Source organism: Pelecanus crispus, chromosome 6, assembly GCF_030463565.1.
Source record: "Pelecanus crispus isolate bPelCri1 chromosome 6, bPelCri1.pri, whole genome shotgun sequence".
In the NCBI taxonomy this organism is placed as follows: Eukaryota; Metazoa; Chordata; class Aves; order Pelecaniformes; family Pelecanidae; genus Pelecanus; species Pelecanus crispus.
The window spans coordinates 49,647,467-49,666,607 of NC_134648.1; the positions used below are offsets into that span (position 1 = coordinate 49,647,467).

At 41.7% G+C, this 19,141-nt stretch overlaps 1 protein-coding gene across 25 annotated transcripts in view; it reads left to right on the forward strand.

Annotated features, from left to right (window-relative positions):
• Positions 1–19,141, forward strand: part of NRXN3 (neurexin 3) — a 1,006,895-nt gene that overhangs the window by 263,043 nt on the left and 724,711 nt on the right. For all 25 annotated transcript variants that reach the window (XM_075711856.1, XM_075711855.1, XM_075711861.1 and 22 more), the window contains 2 exons: positions 7,316–7,754; positions 12,855–13,238. In XM_075711856.1, the coding sequence (XP_075567971.1) occupies positions 7,316–7,754; positions 12,855–13,238 (823 nt within the window). The remainder of the gene's footprint in view (positions 1–7,315; positions 7,755–12,854; positions 13,239–19,141) is intronic.

Here is a 19,141-nt window from a genome sequence, read left to right on the forward strand (position 1 = left end):
GATTTGGGTTGGTGTTAACTCTGTAGTACCTGTGAACACACTCCGATGTCCTGAATTCTCATGAGTAGCAGGGGCTTATTTTTTGGCTGAAAGGATAGTTGTGACCACAGTTGAAGTACTGGGTCCTCTGTCCTTAGCATCTGTTAAGGAAACATTCTCACTAGACCAGTTGAAGAAATTCCACCCTGCCTTTTTCAGCCCTTTTTTACTGGCATCTTGAATCCCTTTTCTTTCTCTTTCTTTATACCCTACTTCAGGGAGTGCTTCTCTGTATCTTCCTATAAGTCTTCTGAAACTAAATCAATCTCTTTTCTCTTCTGGAGTTTTCCACAAAACTTGGTGTTATTCAGAACCTATAATTGATTTGTAAGGTGGAAAAAAATTTGTAGGGAAGCTTGAAATAGTTCTGCCTTGTTGTTCAAGCGTTCTGCTCACCATATTGCTATTTTTAGCTGGATAAACACATGTTCTCTGTAAAATGTAATTCAGATGAAATGTAGGGTCATATTACTTCAGTCAATGTAGCACAAATCACGTTTGAGTCTTATTTGTTTGGTTTCAGTTACTTATCTTCAATGTTCTATGTATTGTTTTTCATGACAGGTAAATTAAATCCTTCAGTGTGGTGAATAGTGATTGTGTTTGTTTATTACCTGAATACAGTTGTTATCTCAGTAAGCGATCAAATATGTTTAGACCAAGTATGCATAGTCCACATACAGTTCTTTAAATAAGTATTATAGCAGCTTTAGTTATCCATCACTGAAGCCGTGGATCACTGCATACATAGTCTGTTCCAAACACAAAGTAAAGCGCTGTTAGCTTGTGTGTTTGTTTCTGCTTGCTGGTCAGGGCAGGCTAGAAACACGTAGTTCTAGTAAACCAGCTGATAAACGGTAACTTATTAAGCTGCAGGAACTTGTCTTGTTCAGTGCAGGTGCCTTTAAGGAAGTCTTAGAAAGGCTCTAGGCTAAATGTCTTGCAGTTAGCCCTTCTGAGAAGCCATATGGGCAGTTGGTGAAGGGGGGCAGCCTGTGACAGAAAAAAACTATTGGTGATACACAGAATGCAGTAGGTGAACAACCTGGCTGAACTTCACAGGTACTCTTCCTAGCTAGTTAAAATTACGCATCCTTCATGTTATTGCTCTTTTTCATGATGGCCATCTTCTAATTTGCCAGGCTGTCAATGGCCATTCCCCTTTGGAGCATGCCTGTGTCCATCCTGCACCAAAACCCATGCTCCTGCCTAACAGCACAAACTTGGAGAGGAATTTTTATATTGGCTCCTGGCCAAGTCTATTTCTCCTCACTTTTGTTGCTCCCTCTCTATCTGCATCTTCACTTGATTGCAGAGAGACGCTTTTCATCATTGTGAAAAGCCATCTGATTAGAGCTCTCATTAACCCATGAGTGAAGCTTCTTATAAGTTTAGCTGGAGAAATTCCTTGAATGCTTCAGAATTGCAAAGTTGCCATTTTTAAGAAACCTCAAAACTAGATTGCAAATTTGTTTTAGCTCAGCTTAAAACAAACTCTTCTTTCTCAGCAGATTTAAAGGAAACCTAATTTACTGTATATCTTTTTATCCCTCAAAATGTCTCAGATGTCATGGAATTCTACTGCTGATTATCAGAGACTGTGTGTATCTGGACTATTCTGTCCCTGACCATTCCTCTATAGTGATCCAATTCATTAAACAATTGAACAATCAAATATTCTTCTGTTAAAGTGTATTTAGAAGCAGTCCTCACAGAAAAGGAAAAAACACTTTTTTCATTGTTCCCATTTCATTTTTGGAATATAAAGTGATTTTAAGATTGGAAGCATGAAGGTTACTCTTCAAATGCTCTGTGCATAGCTTTTGCTAGTCATTTTCTTCCGCTTTCTCTTTTCTATCTTCCTTCCTGGAATAACTGCAAAGTAGATGTGTATGTCTGTACCAGGAATCATCTCCTTGACTCCCTTAGGCCTCTTGACCTTCTCTGATACACGTATCAGACATGGGATGAACAAGCTTCTCTTTGTTTAAACAGGCAAGATTGGCTTTGTTCAGAAAGCCATCTGATAAAAATGGACAAATTTATGGGTGCTGCTTTCATTGCTTTGCTTATTTCTAAGTTGTTATGGAAGCCATGTTCCAGAGTGGCACTAGAAGACTATGTCCTAGTGAGGCACAGCTCTCTAAGTCAGTCATGGCCTCATTTGGAGTTAAAGAGGTGTGGGTTTCAATCAGTATTTTGGTATAACCTGAAGACCCCTCAAGTTAGTTCAGAGATTGCTGGTACAATGAGACTACGAGGTAGGAAGTGTTACGCAGATGATAGGTGCTACTGCTGGCAGACAGCTTCCTCAGAGAAACATGAAAACACTTCTTCTCTGGCTTGCAGCAGCTGACTCTCTAAGAAACTAGTTCTTGGAGTTCATATATTTAGAACTCTAGAATCAAGTTTTTTGTCCTAGACTTTTTACTTGCCTTCCTTTTTAATGGTAGGTTGCAAGGTAGGATCACAAACATATAAAAAAGCCTTACTGAAAGCACTGGTGGCGAGTCAGACCAGAATTGACACAAGCATCTTCTCCTTTACCAGGCAGTTTTAACATTTGGGAAGGATGTGTTTCATCTATCCTGGAAAACTGCACTGAAGCATCTGTTGATTTCATTAAAACACAAAGACTCATAGGTTATGAGGCCAGAAAGAGCCATTATGATAATCTAGGCTGATTTGCTATATAATTAATTCCTGTCTCACTATGTCTTTTAAAGAAAACAAGGTACTATTTTATTTTAAATTTTGCCAGTAGCAGAGAACACACTATAACCTGTAGTAAATTATTTCAATAGCAAATTACCCTCATGTAAAAACAAGTCATAATATTTTAAAATGTGAATTTCTCTAACTTCAATTTCTAGCCCCTGGATCCCATTATTCCTTTGTCACATGGATTGAAGAGCCCTCTATTGCCAAATACCATTTTCTGCACAGGTACTCGTAGATCGTAATCGAATCACCCTTTAACCTCCACCTATTAAACAGACTGAATTTGAATGTTCTTCACTATGGGACATGCATTCCAGTCATTTAATTATATACCCTTTTCTTATTCTTGAACCTTTGGTTTAACAATTGAACTGCAGATATCAGAAGCTGCCTTAGCATTTCATTGCCCGAGCCAGAGATGCTGTTCTCTCTCTATTCCTGCTCAGGATTCACCTTGGTTTTACACCCAAGGATTATTTTATCCTTTTGTTTATAGTGCTGAGAGTTCTGGTGTACCTGATTATACATCAAGATCTTGATGTCCAAATGTGGCTGTCAATGATACCTTAAGTCAGCTATGTGAACACTGTACTTTTTCCTTGAACACAGGTGCTTTTTAAATTTCTCAAGCTAGGTTGTGGGTTTGGGGTTTTTTAAAGAAATTAACGTAGAACAACAAACACTTGAATAATAGAGATTCAGATTGGGGTGGATCTGTTTCTTTGACAAGACTGAATTCTGAACTCTTTTATCTATTCAGCACCCTTTCTCCTCTCTTCCCCAAGTCTTCCTTTGTGCTTGCTTTCTTGGTCCTTTCTTTCAAACTTGCTCTCAGATCCTCCACTGTTAGTGTCTTTCTGGGTTACAACTGACTCCATGTAATCTTCTCTAGATCCTTTGAAAGTCTTCTGTCTCAAGGATTCTTCAGCTGTGGTACTGGTATGACTAATGAAATACAAGGCAGTCTGCAGCAAACCCCAAATAAACCCAGAGGCAGACCCTCTGCATTTCCCCAGAAGAGATGGGAGTTGTTTCTCAAGTATCAAGTACATGAAAGGGGGAAATGTAACCTTTATGTGGCTCAGCTGAGAGCTGGAAGCTGCTTACGTGTCTGTGATCATGTTCCTTCTACCAGCAACCAGCAATGTGCAGAGGTTGCTGAAAGCAGAGCGCTGAGTCACAGCTAGATACAACCCAGCACCAGCCGTCAATCATATGTAGGGTATTGTGCTACCTGTCTGCTTCTCTCATGTGGAAAGGCTGGGTCAAGGTACAGTTTAGAGGAGTGTTGCCCTGATCAACTGTTAGTAATATCCTATAAGGGCAGTTCTCCTGTGTTAGGATCATTAATGTTACAGTTAATTCAGACCTGGCATTCTCTTGCCCACCAAAGCAACTCCATACTGGGGTGAAAACAACATTGCAGCGTTGCCCTGAAGTCATGGAGTCCCACATGTATGTGCTGGCAAAAGGACTCTGCCCACAGGAACCCATTTCCAGTTACCCTCATTCCCAGGCTGTCCCTGCAGGATGAGGAGTAGACTGTGCACAACCTATTATACACGTAGATTCATTAAGAACGTGAGAAAAGCCCTAGCAGGCCTGAAGAATGGTCAATCCATTTACCCAGTATTCTGCCTCCAGTTATGGCAGGTGCAAGTGCTATTTAGGGAGAGCGTGTGAGCACGGTTACTATCAGTGGTGCATTCCCCTTACACTCTCACAGCATCCACTGCTATTGGATTAGGATTATTAGAAGGTCCGTCCCTTCCTTTTCCCTTTAATATCAGTTTGTGGACTTGCTGTCCATTTATCTTTCTGATTCTTTTTGAGCCTGCTAATGCTCTCTGCTTCCATGACCTCCTGTGGCAGCAAGTTCCAGAAATTCACTACCCTCTGTGTAAATAAGTACTTCTAAAAATCCATTTTAAACTGATATCCTACAAGTTTCAGCGAGTGCCTCTAGTTCTATTATTACTGGATTTGGCAAAGAGCAGTTCTACATTAACCTCCATCTTCTGTAAGCTTCAATCATAGAATCATAGAATCGTTTAGGTTGGAAAAGACCTTTAAGATCATCCAGTCCAACCATTAACCTACACTACCAAATCCATACTAAACCAATTAAGGGTAGACTAGACTAAACCATGTCCCCAAGTGCCACATCTACCCGTTTTTTGAACACTTCCAGGGACGGTGACTCCACCACCTCTCTGGGCAGCCTGTTCCAATTCTTGACCACCCTTTCCGTAAAGAAATTTTTCCTAATTTCCAACCTAAACCTCCCCTGGCGCAGCTTGAGCCCATTTCCTCTCGTCCTATCACTAACTACATGGGAGAAGAGACCAACACCCACCTCACTACAACCTCCTTTCAGGCAGTTGTAGAGAGCGATATTTTTTCTCACGACACTTCTCCAAATATAAGAGCCCTGTCCTTTTCAGGCTGTCCTCATAAAGCATCTGCTCCATTCTCTTAATTGTTCTGTTTATTTTCCTGTGTACCTTCAGGTCCTCTGTTTCCTTGAGATGCAGAGACAGGACTGCATGCAGTGCTGAGAACCAGTGTTTGTGGAAAGCACTGGACTTGTTGCACACAGAAAGTATGTGCAGAAGTCCTGGGCAGTCCAGATAGCTGCACGTGCATGGAGTACATCTCACACTTCTTACGTGTGCCTTTCCTGGATACAGTGGAAGCTGCAGCTTGTCTCTGCTGTCTGGCTGAGATGCACCTCGTAGTCTGGCAAGAGGAGGAGGCTGCAATGTACAGCCTTGCTGAGTCACTGGTAGGAGGTGTATGGTCTGTCTAGTGAGAGCATTTGACATGGTTAATCTGTAGAATGAAACTACGACAGTCCCACAAATTGAAAATATATTTTATTCCTGTTGCAGATATTAATAGATCTGACATTTTTGAAGTCTGTGCGAGGGCAGAGCGCTTTATTGGGAATTGGAGCAAAACAAGCTATCGGGGGTCAATACTGTCCTCTGCTGGGAGGAACTACAGCTTTGTGCCATGACTCCAAATGGGAATTAACAGCTGACTTCTCCTTTCACTCTGATGTAGGGTGTTTTGCCTTTGCAACAGGAAAATCTTAATGCTGTGCTTGCTGCACAGGGAAAATTCTCCTTCAGTGCTTAGTGAAAGCTGGAAATTCTTCGCTTGCTACAATGTGTTGAACTGTGATTTCATTTCTTTTTCATCCTGAGGTCACCTACTTTAGAAGCTTATCCCTCATTCTCTGCCTCGTTTGCCTTTTAATATTTACTGCACATTCATTTCTCTGACTTTCCTGTCCCATTTGTAGAATTAACAGTGCATATCTCCTTTCCCTTCTCTTTTCATAGCAAATTGCTGACAACTCATCCTGCTAGCATTTTGAAAGCAGAAATCAAATATGTGTGTACATATATGCTATATGTAATAGACACGAAGTATTTTAAAATAACATCTCCTTAAAGGAAATCAGAGTCTTCAGTTGTGTCACAGAACTTGAATTCAATCAAAACTGCGCTAGTTGCAGAAATGCTTTTGCTTACTGTATGTGCCAGCTCTGGGTTTAGGAAGCATGGAAGGTGGTTGAGAGGAAGTACAGTTTACAAATATTTCAGTTTTGTGCCTTCTTCAGTTTCTGCCTCTGTGAGAATGGCATAGGGCAGAGAGGAGTCCTCTTTGCAAGGAATTAATTCTGTACCTGTGAGAAAGAGAAGGGCAGGAGGTCTGGACTCCTGAGCAAGCCAGGCATGCTCAGGAGTGCTTGCCCATTTGGGACTCTTCTTTTGGCTAATTTGCATCCATGCAGCAACACAGAGCCCAGAGTTCTGGCCCTTAACCTGGAGAGGGTAAGAGTCCAAGCACTGAATATGTACAGGCTTTTTATGTGTTGGCACAGAGAGCATACGTTTCTTGAAGCGAGGGTAGCTATGCAGATATGTCAATAGCAAGGTTGTGTCTGTAGTGATCTAAGATTCCTTCATCAGAGAAATTTTAAGTCTCTGTTTATTTCTTGTAGCTCTTTAGGAGCCACGGGGCAATCACCAACAGTTCATAGCAGCTTGCTTAAATTTTTTTTGCACCTCTTTCCTAGTAGTTAAGTGGGCTTATAGGAATAATAGAGAAATGACAGTGGTGGTACAGAGTTCCCTGCTGTGGCTAGCAGAGATGGACAGGGAGGTTACACTTTGTTATGTATTTTGTATGGGATTTATGCAAATATAACAGCATGATACCAGACACACACTGTATTTTATGTACAAAAGCTTTTACAGCAGAGTGGGCCTGTGGTAGAGTTAATTGTTCTCACTGTCCTTCAGTTAAGTGTTCTCTTCTGCCTGTTTATCTGATCTATAGTCATCACAAAGTACCCATTGCTGTCATTTCTATACACACTCCTGGTTGTGTTCTCTCCCTCTGTCATCATGTCAGACTCTTGCATGGTCTCCTTTCTGCTCCCCACTGCCTTTTGGGAGAAGTTTATCTCCCATAGCTGAAAGTAATTGGGGTATTTGTACTGAATGCAGGATTGATGTATGATATTTTTCCTTATGTCTGGCAGGTTGTTTATAAGAATAATGACATCCGTCTGGAGCTGTCTCGCTTGGCACGGATTGGTGATACTAAGATGAAGATCTACGGGGAAGTGAAATTTGTATGTGAGAATGTGGCTACACTGGATCCCATCAGCTTTGAGACACCTGAGGCCTATATTAGTCTGCCTAAATGGAATACCAAAAGGATGGGCTCCATCTCATTTGATTTCCGAACCACTGAACCCAATGGACTGATCCTTTTCACCCATGGCAAGCCTCAGGAGAGGAAAGATGCCAGGAGCCAGAAAAATACAAAGGTAGACTTCTTTGCAGTTGAGCTTCTAGATGGGAACCTCTACTTGCTGCTGGACATGGGCTCCGGGACCATTAAAGTCAAGGCCACCCAGAAGAAAGCCAATGATGGAGAGTGGTATCATGTGGATATTCAACGAGATGGGAGATCAGGTAGAGTGATGACATTTTCTTAAGTAGATGCATATTTCAGATCCAGACCTAGGGCTGTGTATTAATTCTCAGAACCTTTAAAACCTGTTAGATATGAGTCGCCTTCTTACGAAAACTTAGTGTTACTCCAGTGATGTTTATCCAGCAAAGCAAAGACGTGAATGGCTAGGTTTTCATTAAATGTTTAGTGTGAACTTTGGATAGCACATCACAGAGGCAGTCTATTAATATTTTATTCACAATCTCCAGATATTCTGGACCTATCTTTGCAATTACATACGTAATTATAGTAATAACTTCTTTGTAGGTTTAAGATCCTTCAGAACCATTATTATTTAGTTCTTGGTTTGAGAAATTCTCACTGATCTACTTTGGGTTTCTGTTCAAAAAGAAACTTAGTAGAAACCAAATGAAAACTTATTGCTGTGACCTAATATTGCCATCTTCTCCTGGATTTTGTGTCTAAATTTAAAGAGCAGGGTTTTGGGAGCTTGTCATGAGGAAAATAGAAGTAATGGACACAACCAGTGACAAAATTATGGTGACAAATCAACGTTTTTATCTTATTCTGTTTCCTTTAGTATCTTGTAGTTTTCAGTTATGTGTTTTTACTCTCTCTTGGATGCCAAATTCTAGTCTTAATATCTCAGTCAGCATTCAGTGGATGTTCCTTTTTTTCCTTGCAGCTTCTCATTTTCAAAAATGTGTTTTAGTTTATTTCTAATAATATACCTACCATGCAATTACCAAGAGGTATTTTGTTTGTTTCTAGTGCTGGATATCAAGCTAACGTTCTCATGACATACTCTGAAATTCTGTAAGGAAACAAAACGATCAAATATTGTAACTTCATCTTGAGAATATGTGAACGATTGTACTTGAATTCTTCCTGAAGTGTTGGGATCTCAAAGCCTGGTGTATGTCCCTTCAAAGGGAATTTTGCTTACATTTGCAAGTGGATTTAGGATTTGTCTGGTAATCTCCAGATGATAGCTTTAGGTCTGTAATTTTACATTTCCAGTTACTGAATGCCATCAGCAGAGGGAATGCAGTGCTAGAATTTGCTTCCCTTGAGTTTTCAAAAGAGCTGACTTTCAGATAGCATGCAAAGCCTAACTGTTTGAACAGGTCTTTGCCTGAAGCTAGTTTTTTCTTTGATGATGTGAGGAGTTTCTTTGTATTTGGCATGGTGCTCTACTAGGACTAAATATGTGCAGTTATATATTGCTATCTCCTAAAGACATGGATAGGAACATTTTATAAAGGAAGCCATAAATAAATAAATGGAGCTTTGATTTCTTTAGAATTGCTAAAATTTAATTAACTTCCAAGGATAAACTCAATTAGTTGCATTCAGTACTGCCTTCAGTTTTGCTTGCTAGGTTGGGGACTGTCTGGTCCCTGGAGAGGCAGCTGCAGAAAGAGAAGAAACAGATATGACACTAAGCTCTCTGCTGAGAAAGTTTGTAAAAACCTAGGAAGAAGGACACACGTTTATTTGGACTAGGAGGGTATGACAGACAGCATTGCTGCTTGGTGGATGAGACTGTAGGACTTGTTTGTTCCTTGGCAGGGAGGTATGTGATGTTCTGGACACTGATTAGAGATAACAGACTTTGAATTAAAAGCACTTTGCTCAACATGAATGAACACATTTGTACGTTCTTGTCTTCTCTCTTTTTAATTGCATTCTCTGCTGATGATGAGTACTGGGTTAATGGTACTAGTGACTGATATGTTGTCTCCCCAGAAAACCAGGATACTGGCATGGATTTCTTCACACCATAACTTTTACAAGCATCAAACACTCTTATCCAGCGGTACTTTTGGTAGGTGTGAGAAGAAAGTTCAGGATGTCTTCTTGTTTAGTCCTTGGCTTTTCTCCCACATGTGGACCAGAGAATGGTTACACCTTGGAGATTTTTTTTCTTTTTTCTTTTTCTTTTTCTTTTTTTAAAAATGTGGATGCCTGTCATCTAGAAACTGGACTGAAATAATGAATGTACTTAATGTAGGCTACAAAACAGCCATTTGGGTTTAATGACCTAGGGACCTAGAGGTTCTGATTCTCATTACTAAAGCAGCCAGGCCTTTATTAGGTGTCATCTCTCCCCTTCTTCCCATTTCTGTAACAGTCCAAAACTTCAGGCTCTGTTTAGCTTAGCAAAATAGCCTAAAAATCCAAATATTCACTACTGCAATGTACTAAGGCAGGAGCGCAAATGCTGGGGAAGCATGGCAGTCGTTCTCAAATAACCTCGGGCACCTCTAGTCCCCTTAGGCTTTGTGTATGCTTTAGTCTGTGTTGGCTGCCAGAGCAACAAAAGCTGCTTTTTCTCTCTACTCTGACAGAAGCTGACAGCGTGGATATGGACACCTAGTGTCCTGTAACCTTTCTGTCCTTGGGGAAAGTTCCTACAAAGTGCCCACAAAACCTGTCACAGTTTCTAGCTGGCCAACACTGAGCACGTTACACAAGACAATGTTTTTGGCTGGTCATCAGCTACAAAACACACATGTTGTCTCACCCACTCAGACACTAAAAATCTTACTGGACGGTTTGGTCTACAGTTGCATCAGTGCACTGCTTTGTATACCAGCTGTGCCCTCAGTAACTAGGGTCTTTTGGCCTGTTTGTTCTTAAGCCCTGCACGGAGTGCCTAAGGGACTGGAAAGGGGATGCTTAGATGCTTCTGATTTTTCAAGATGGGATTTGATCTACCTAAACAGAGTTGCAAACATGGGATTTGGGGTTTAAAAAGAAAAAAAAAAAAAAAAAAAAGGATGTCAGCTCATATGACTGCTGCTCCTTCCTAGGGTCAGTTCAGAATTTCTCCATCTCAGCAGCTTGGTCTTAAACGTACTGTGCATCCAAGCTAGTACCATCTCCTTACAGGAACAGTTGCGGGGTACAAAACACTGGCAGAAAGTTTAGGCTGCTGTCTAGCCTGTTTCCTTTCATCATCTCATTTAATCATCAAACTTTCTTCAGGTTTTACACTTCTTGGTATTTATTCTCTTTTGGGGGGGTTTCTTTACCTTTGTGGCTTTTGCAGGTGGTGTTTGCTTTCTCCAGTGGCAGTTGTCTGGAGCTCAGCCCTCCAGTATTTTCGTTTGTTCTAGTCTTTTGAGTAATACATGCTCTACATGCTGCTTTTGAGGAGTAACAGCAGAGAAGGGGGCCTGTGATCCTGCGGCTCTGTGACACGCTGCCTTTACGACTCTAGGTGTATTGTCACATCTTCTCTTTTCTCGCTTTGTCAAAGGGAAAATGTCTGTGGTGTTGCAGCTTGTTTTTTACAAAATGATTCATCAAATAACCCTGGTTCTCTTTGAGCCTTTAATTTGTAACGCCTCTGTTGCTTCTGGCACTCTGATGCCCCTGACATTATTCCTACATTATTACTGAACATCACACACATGAAATACCTTGTGTCTGTGTCGTATGTGCTGTTCTCTAAGAAGGCACCTGTTACAACTGAACAAAAAGCACATATACACAACTGCACTTTCTCACAGAGACACAAAATAGAGCTAACTCTATTAACTAAACTCTCCCACCTTATTGTAGGGATGTATGATAAAAATGCAATGATGTGGAATTAATCTTAAAGCTTGGATAGTTGTCTCCGAGGACAGACTATCTTAATGACAAGGCAATTGGATGCGATGATTTATAGCTAGGGAGAGTGAATTGCTGTTTTTTAGCTGAGTGTCTGTTGGGCAGATGTCCCTATCATGAAAGCTGCTGAATGCTGTTCTGAAGAGTACACTGCTCTGGGATGTGAGACCTGCGTTATGTTCCCTGTTTTTCTTTGGATGCGCTGTCTGACCTTAAACAAGTCACTTCGCTTCTCTGCACCTGTTTCACATGTTCTGATTATATTTCTGTATTATATGTTCTGATTATTTTATGTGCTCGGACAATTTCTTGAAATACACAGGAATGGCCTCAGTGCAGTATGCCCGCATCTTGCTTGGAGTGTATAGAAGCTACTACAGTTTTAATAATAACTGTTCTTCAGAGGTAACCTTTATCTTTCTCTATGTCAATTTTCCTGTTTGTAAAATGGAAGTTAAAATACTTAACTTCCTTTTTAAAACCACAGAATAATTTATTTTGGAACAAACTTCTGGAGATTTCTAGTCCAAACTCTGCTGAAATCTAGGCTTTCTGCAGGGTCACGTCCAGTTGTGTTTTGAATGCCTTCAGGATGATAATTCCACAACCTCTCTGAGGTTTCTGTTCCCATATTTGACCACCCTCATAGTGAAAAATGTTCCTTTCTATGGAGTTGGAGCTTCCCTTGCTGCAGCCTGTGATCAGTGTCTCTCATCACTGCAAGTGCACACTGCTGGCTTACGTTTAAATTGTTGTCTGCCATGTCCCCAGGTCCTTTTCTGCAGAGTTGCTCCTTAGCCAGCTGGTCTCCAGCCTGTACTGATGTGTGAGGTTATTCTGCCACAGGTGTAGGACTTTGTATTTACTGTTGTTGATTTACATCAAACATTTCTATCAGTCCTTTGCTCCACCTTGTAAACGTTTCTCTGAATGGTAGCCCTGTGCTTCCTCCAATGCATCAACTATTCTCCCCAATTTGATGTCACCTACAAACTTGAGGAGGGTCTATTTAGTTCCATCATCCAGATCCAGCTTCGGAGGTACTGATGAAGTGTTTTCTGGAAGAGCTATGTAGTGTGAATTAATACGCTTTTACTTATCTTTTTTCTCTCCAGTCCTGATACCATCAAACTCCTGTGTGTTCTCAGTCTTTGCTTTGCTGGATGAAACCATTGAATAATTCTCAGGTTTTACATGTTATTATTTAGCCATTGCATTGTTATGCCTGTGACCTTATAATGCAAGTTTGGATACAGACACATGATGATCAGTCACTGCGTGGAAGTACTTATGGCCTGTGGTTCAAGGGGAGAGGGAGCTGTGTGGGAGACACTGTCTCTGTTAGGAGTGCATTTGGGTAGGGAGGAATCTTCACTCTCCTGCACTGAACCTTAAACCTCACTCAGTTATTGGAAAAAAAAAAACTAGACAGAGGCTGTAAGTGAAGGTGTTGATGTCTCCTTATCCTCCTCATTTAGGTACTATATCAGTGAACAGCAGACGCACCCCATTCACCGCTAGTGGGGAGAGTGAGATCCTAGATCTGGAAGGCGACATGTACCTCGGTGGGCTGCCTGAGAACCGTGCAGGACTCATCCTTCCCACAGAGCTCTGGACAGCAATGCTGAACTATGGCTATGTCGGCTGTATCCGAGACTTGTTCATTGATGGACGAAGCAAGAACATCCGGCAGCTGGCAGAGGCACAGAATGCCGCAGGAGTCAAGTCGTCCTGCTCCCGCCTCAGCACCAAGCAGTGTGACAGCTACCCATGTAAGAATAATGCAGTCTGCAAGGATGGCTGGAACCGCTTCATTTGTGACTGCACTGGCACCGGCTATTGGGGTAGAACATGTGAGCGAGGTAAGCTGAGTTTTCTGACCTCAGTTATGCAGAGCTGAAGGCGTGCAGGACAACTAGAACAAAATCCAGTGTTTCCATGAGACCTTCCCCTGCCCTTGTTGGTCTTCCCAATGCTAAGTTCCAGTCTCCACTCTAGCAAAGCTTTCTTCTCTGATTATTTCCTTCTAGTCTTTTTCACCTTCATTTCATGAGGTTACCTTCTTCATCTGCCACTTCACTCCCTGTGCATTCTGAAGACCTTGTCTTCAGGTTCCAGAGTTCTTTGAGTATGGTTTGTCTCCTAAGGCAGAAAATGCTGCTGCATGTGAGAAGTCTCAGGCAATTACTGGAAACAGTACCAAGTGTGAACTTGAGTTATGAGGATTTTTCTTGCATGGGACAGATGATGTATCCCAGTTCTGTCTAGTCTTCCTTTTTTTTTGCATGGTATAATTTCCCTGATGGCTGTTTATGGGTAAAGCTAGCTAATGAGATAGTGTTAACAGCAGCATGTCTCCAAGTTCACCTCTGATAAGGCAAATCTGTAGGAGATGGTGGGGGATTCTCTGCATCTTATTCTTACTCATTCTGACTGGTGATTTAAAGACATATGATTGGAGATATGAGGCACAAGTAATGCTGGTGCAGGCAGGCAAAACGTATGTGTTCTAGGCCACATGGAAAGAAATTTACTAATGTAAGATATCCAAGCTATATATTTCTCAAATACAAGGTGGTTCCATTAATTGTTGTTATCCTTACTGTGCTGGTGCCATACTCAGAATGAGGTAGGTGAGTAGTTTTTTTAAGAAAAAGATGGGGCTAAGATCACTTAGAAAAGAGAATACTCCCTAAAGCGTGTTTTCTTATATTGAAACCAATCTTTCTGTTAATATTTGGCTATTAGCGCTGCATTCTGGCTGAACTGCACTCATAGTACACCCACGAATTACTGTAAACCATTAGCAGAGTCTTAGGGCTTTCAGCCCCTTCTTTCTGTTACCTTACTTGGCACTGTGGCCTAATGGTCATAGCATGTGTCTTTAGAATTGGAAATTCAGATATTTTTGAGCTTCTGCCATAAATATTTGAGAAGCTCCTTTCCCATTCAGTGTCCCCCCATGCATTTTTTAATATTGATCATAGTACCGTGCTGCTTATGAGAAAGAACGAAAAAGTTAGGTACAGTGCGTAAAATATTTGGCAGAATCGAGATTTGTAATTCATTCACTCTCCACATGATTTTCTTCTTTGCAGGAAGTTTTTGCTAATGACCAAAATTCTTCCTATAGACCGGATCAGGTTTTTAGGTTTTACAGCACAAGATCTATGATCATTCATAAAGCTTCTGGCAGCCAGCAATTTGTAGCATGCTGCCCTAAGCAGCAACAGTACTTAATTGCCAGTGGTCCTTAAAACAGCTGAAGCATCAACACTGCCATCGTGCTGTGAGGACATGGGTGAAAATGTAAGATTCATGGGCATTGGCTATGCCAATATCAGCTCAGCAGTTCTCTCTTGTAGACTACATTAGATTAGAAGATTCTGGAAAACACCAGAGGTTTTCTCAACCACAGCCTTGGGAATTGTTTTGGCCAATTGTTGTGTGATTAGGTTTTGGACAGACATGATAAAAAGAAGCACTCCCATAAATGCATTGTTCCCCGACAGAATTGCAGTTATGCTTGCCCTTGGACTTTATTTAGTATTAGGAGTGACCAGCTCTGTGATTCAGGACTTTCTGGACTCTGTCTCATGTCCATCTTCTGGACCTGGCTCTCAGAAGAGAATCCAAAGCTAACTGATGTCATAAAGAACAGGATTCATTTCATGTACCTTTAGATATCAGTGGTGTTGGCTTTTACTCCTTTTATTATCGGTGAAATCAGTAGGTTACGGGCATGTAATCATTTTAATTTAGGAGAAATTAATCTCAAGTCTGCCCTGAGATCTATAACTTCGCCATGCTCTGGCCAGCATCAGTATGGATAAGAAAGATACATGTATGAATGCATGTGTACCAGTATGGGAACTTGAGGTCCTAATAAATATGTGTTAGAATCAGAGCATATTTAAGGTTAACAAAACAATGATGATGTAGTTCAGGACAACATAAAAGGTGCACGCAGAGGTCCTAATCCTGAGAAACTCATTTTGTCTATAACTAGAAACCACAGACCCTTTACTTGTTTAGGCACAGTGTCAGGCAAAATGTAGCTTTCGTGCCTGAGGTTCCTTGGCAATACGAGAAGCAGCTCACAGGGAGTAAATATTTGTAGACTGGATAGGTGAGAAGGTTGTGCAGATTGAAGTGTATTTGACTCCATAACATTTGTTGCAGTGTTACATAGCAGCCTCATACTACTCTGATACAACTACTTGATATACAGGTGACTGCATTAGTGCACAGTGATTTTGCCTCCATGAACAGTATTGCAGGCTACCAATGATATTTTTCATTCTTGTGGTCTGACACCCAAGGATTATTGCAAGTCTTGACTTCAGCTGGCCTGTGATCCAAATACTGTTGGAAGGAGAAAAGTTGAGACAGAGACTGGGAAGGGAATCAAAGTGAGAGATGCTGCCATGCCATGGTGGCTCTTCTGCATAGTGACTAAAGAGCTGCCACAGGACTGGGGGGAGCCAGGCTGGTGTGTAAGGGGAGGAATGAAGAAGTATCAGGCTAGATCTTTTAATAAGAGACAGCTGCTGACCCACTTTTCCAGTCTGCCATCTGTTATCTGAGAAGGGCTGTCTCACTTCATTCAGTCCTTAGACTTCTGTCCTGTTAAAGGGGAGGAGTGTAACTTGCAAGGGGTTTGCAGCCCAAGATGTAGGGTAAAGGGTTAAGGGGCAGGGGAGCCTAGAATAAAGAATCTTCTGTGCCTGTTGGCTACCAGGAAAATCACTCTTTATCACAAAGCAGAGCACATAATTAACATTTAGTTAAGGTACTAAAACTACAAAAGACATACGTACAACTCCAGGGAGAGAATCAGATTGTTCATTTGTTGTTGATGGTAAAGTCTGTCTCCCACTTCCCAGGTATAGCATTTTTACATTTATAATGCTGTATTTCTCATACGTTTTATGCTTTGCTGTACGAAGGACTGTTCTATGTCTAAAAGGGACTCGAAAAGGAAATTGATTGTGTCATAGTTAGAAAAGAGGTTTGGGTTCTTTTTATTCATGGTGAAACAATACAAATACACAGTATTCAGTATTTCATCTATATATAAAGCCTGTGGGAGTTTGTTCTGTCAGTGAAGTAACACCTCTGTGTATTCAGCAAGTTACACTGGGTGCAGTATAGACTTTGCACTGATCTGCTCAGGCAGTACTTCTGTGCAGATGGAGAAACCTTGCTGTGGCTGCAGTTTGATAGGGAACAGAACGGAGAACTGCTGCCAAGGCCTCAAATTCATTCTTACAATTCCAGTATCTAATTGGTCATTCAGTATTGGCAGTGATGTAAGCACACAAAGGTTGTTTTCAGTCTTAAAGTGTCATAGCTTCTAAGGGTAATGTAGTCCCTCCTTAAGGTAATTGAAACTGCATAGAGGAGATGGGGCAAGACATGGCAAAGACCAGTTCATGTCTGATATGCCTCCCACCCAGGGCAGGGTATGTCCAGGAGTCAAAAGTGCTGGTAGGACTGCTCTGGTTCTTTCGGTAGCTGTATGTTTTTCCTGTACTAACTAGGAAAGAATATTCTTGGGAGACAAATCGGGAAGGCTTCTATGAGTTATACTTACATTCAAGTCCCTGCCATAGAAACTAGAGTGAATGGACTTCAGTGATCCTCAGAAAGGCTGAGACAAAGTACCTAAACAACGCTCTCCATAAATTTCACTTGATCTGCTTGTGAGATTGTGTTTCTCTCCTGCTCGGTAGCCAGTGACAAGTGACGCAGGAGGGAGAGGACATGAAAGTGCAGTGGGATTCATGGGCCAGAAGTGCTCAATGCCAGGCTGTGAGGCTAAGCAACAGCAGCAGCAAATGCTGCCAATTAGCTGGATGTGGTTCCCCGTTTCACACCTTCTACCAGAGACTGTTCTGACCAGGGAACACACCCGTTAGTTGTTTTCTTAAATCCTTGAGCCTCCCATTCGCTATCATCTTTCCATAGTGGTTCTCTACTACCCTGCCTAACTCAGTGTGACAAATGTTGGAAATCATATGTGAGAAGAGCCTTTTCAAGCCACTGTTAAAATTAAGGAGCTACTATAAACATAGCAGTATTTGCATGAGCTTCTGAAACTTCAGAGGTGCCACAGTAGCTGTTGGAAAGGAACGGTGGTGTGGCTGTCCACCAGGCTGGGAAATAAGATTCTGCTGGCTTTGCAAGTGGCATGAACTCAGTGTCGTGGTTTAGCCCCAGCCAGCAACTAAGCACCACGCAGCCGCTCACTCACTCCCCCTGCCCCGGTGGGATGGGGGAGAGAATCGGAGGAGTAAGAGTGAGAAACACTCCTGGGTTGAGATAAGAACAGTTTAATAATTGAAATAAAGTAAAATAGTAATGCTAATAGTAACAGTATAATAATGATCATAACAATAATAATATACAAAGCAAGTGATTCACAATGCAATTGCTCACCACCCGCCGACCGATACCCAGACAGTTCCCGAGCAGCGATTGCTGCTCCCTGGCCAACCCCCCCAGTTTATATACTGAGCATGATGTCATATGGTATGGAATAGCCCTTTGGTCAGTTTGGATCAACTATTTTGGCTGTGCCCTCTCCCAGTTTCTTGTGCACCTGGCAGAGCATGGGAAGCTGAAAAGTCCTTGACTAGCATAAGCAGTACTTAGCAACAACTAAAACCTCAGTGTGTTATCAGCATTCTTCTCATACTAAATCCAAAACACAGCACTATGCCTGCTACTAGGAAGAAAATGAACTCTATCCCAGCCGAAACCAGGACACTCAGTTAAAGTTGTATTGTGACTTGCTTCTTTAGATGCCTCTGATAAGTATTCTAAGATTAAAAAAGTAGAAGCCTGGCAATGAGGACCTGTGCTAAATGTCTACATTCCCTGTGAGGTCAGTGGAGGGAGGTGGTTGCTTCTCAGGAGAAATTCAAAGCTATAACATGATCTGCTTGCCTCCTTTTGTTGATTCGCCTGTCTCCTTTTATTGATTATGTGGAGATTCTGGTCTGATAATTCAGTATTGCTGTACTCCAGAAGGTAGTGTCTCTGTCTGTGCTGCAGAGGAATTGACAGTGCCAAACTGCCAAGGCTACCAGACTGACAAAAAAGAGGATGTCTTGTTTGGGGTGGGAGCATAAAGCAAAGAAAACAGAAAAGAAGCTAATAGACAGGACGCAATCCCTCCTGCAAGTGATGCTCTGAGTGCCTTGTAATGTGGTAATGATCTTGCCTCCCCCTGCTCGCTGAGCTCTCCTGCACTCCTGTTACATCTGATTAGAGTATGTATGGTGGAGACCAAGATGTAATCATGCCAGAAAGACTCCTAAGCTGAAAGGCAGTTTTTGGGTGTCTCTGAAATGAATGGCAGGCACAGTGAAGTGGATGTGTGATGGAAGTTACGATTGCAAGTAATACCAAGGCTTTGTACTGACTTTGCTAGGTCTTGGGTTGTGGTGTGTTGGGCATTAGGGAAAAAAACCTTGCAGCTTGTACTCTTGGTAGTATTTAGTCATTCTTGCCTCTTCGGGTTTTAGAAAGGATTAGGAGTATCAGAGAACAGAGTCTGCAGTGCAACCTCCCTGTTCTAAAGTATCTTGTTCCAACAGGTCTGCCGTTTTGATAGTTTGAAATAAAGGACATAAAATACATGAAAGCCCATGGGAACGCTTCCCAAACACTTTCTGGTCATCAGATGTAGGGCAGGCTTTGGGAGAATTGACAAAACGGATCCTCCAGTACAATGGGTAGCATGTTTCCTCCTGTTGCA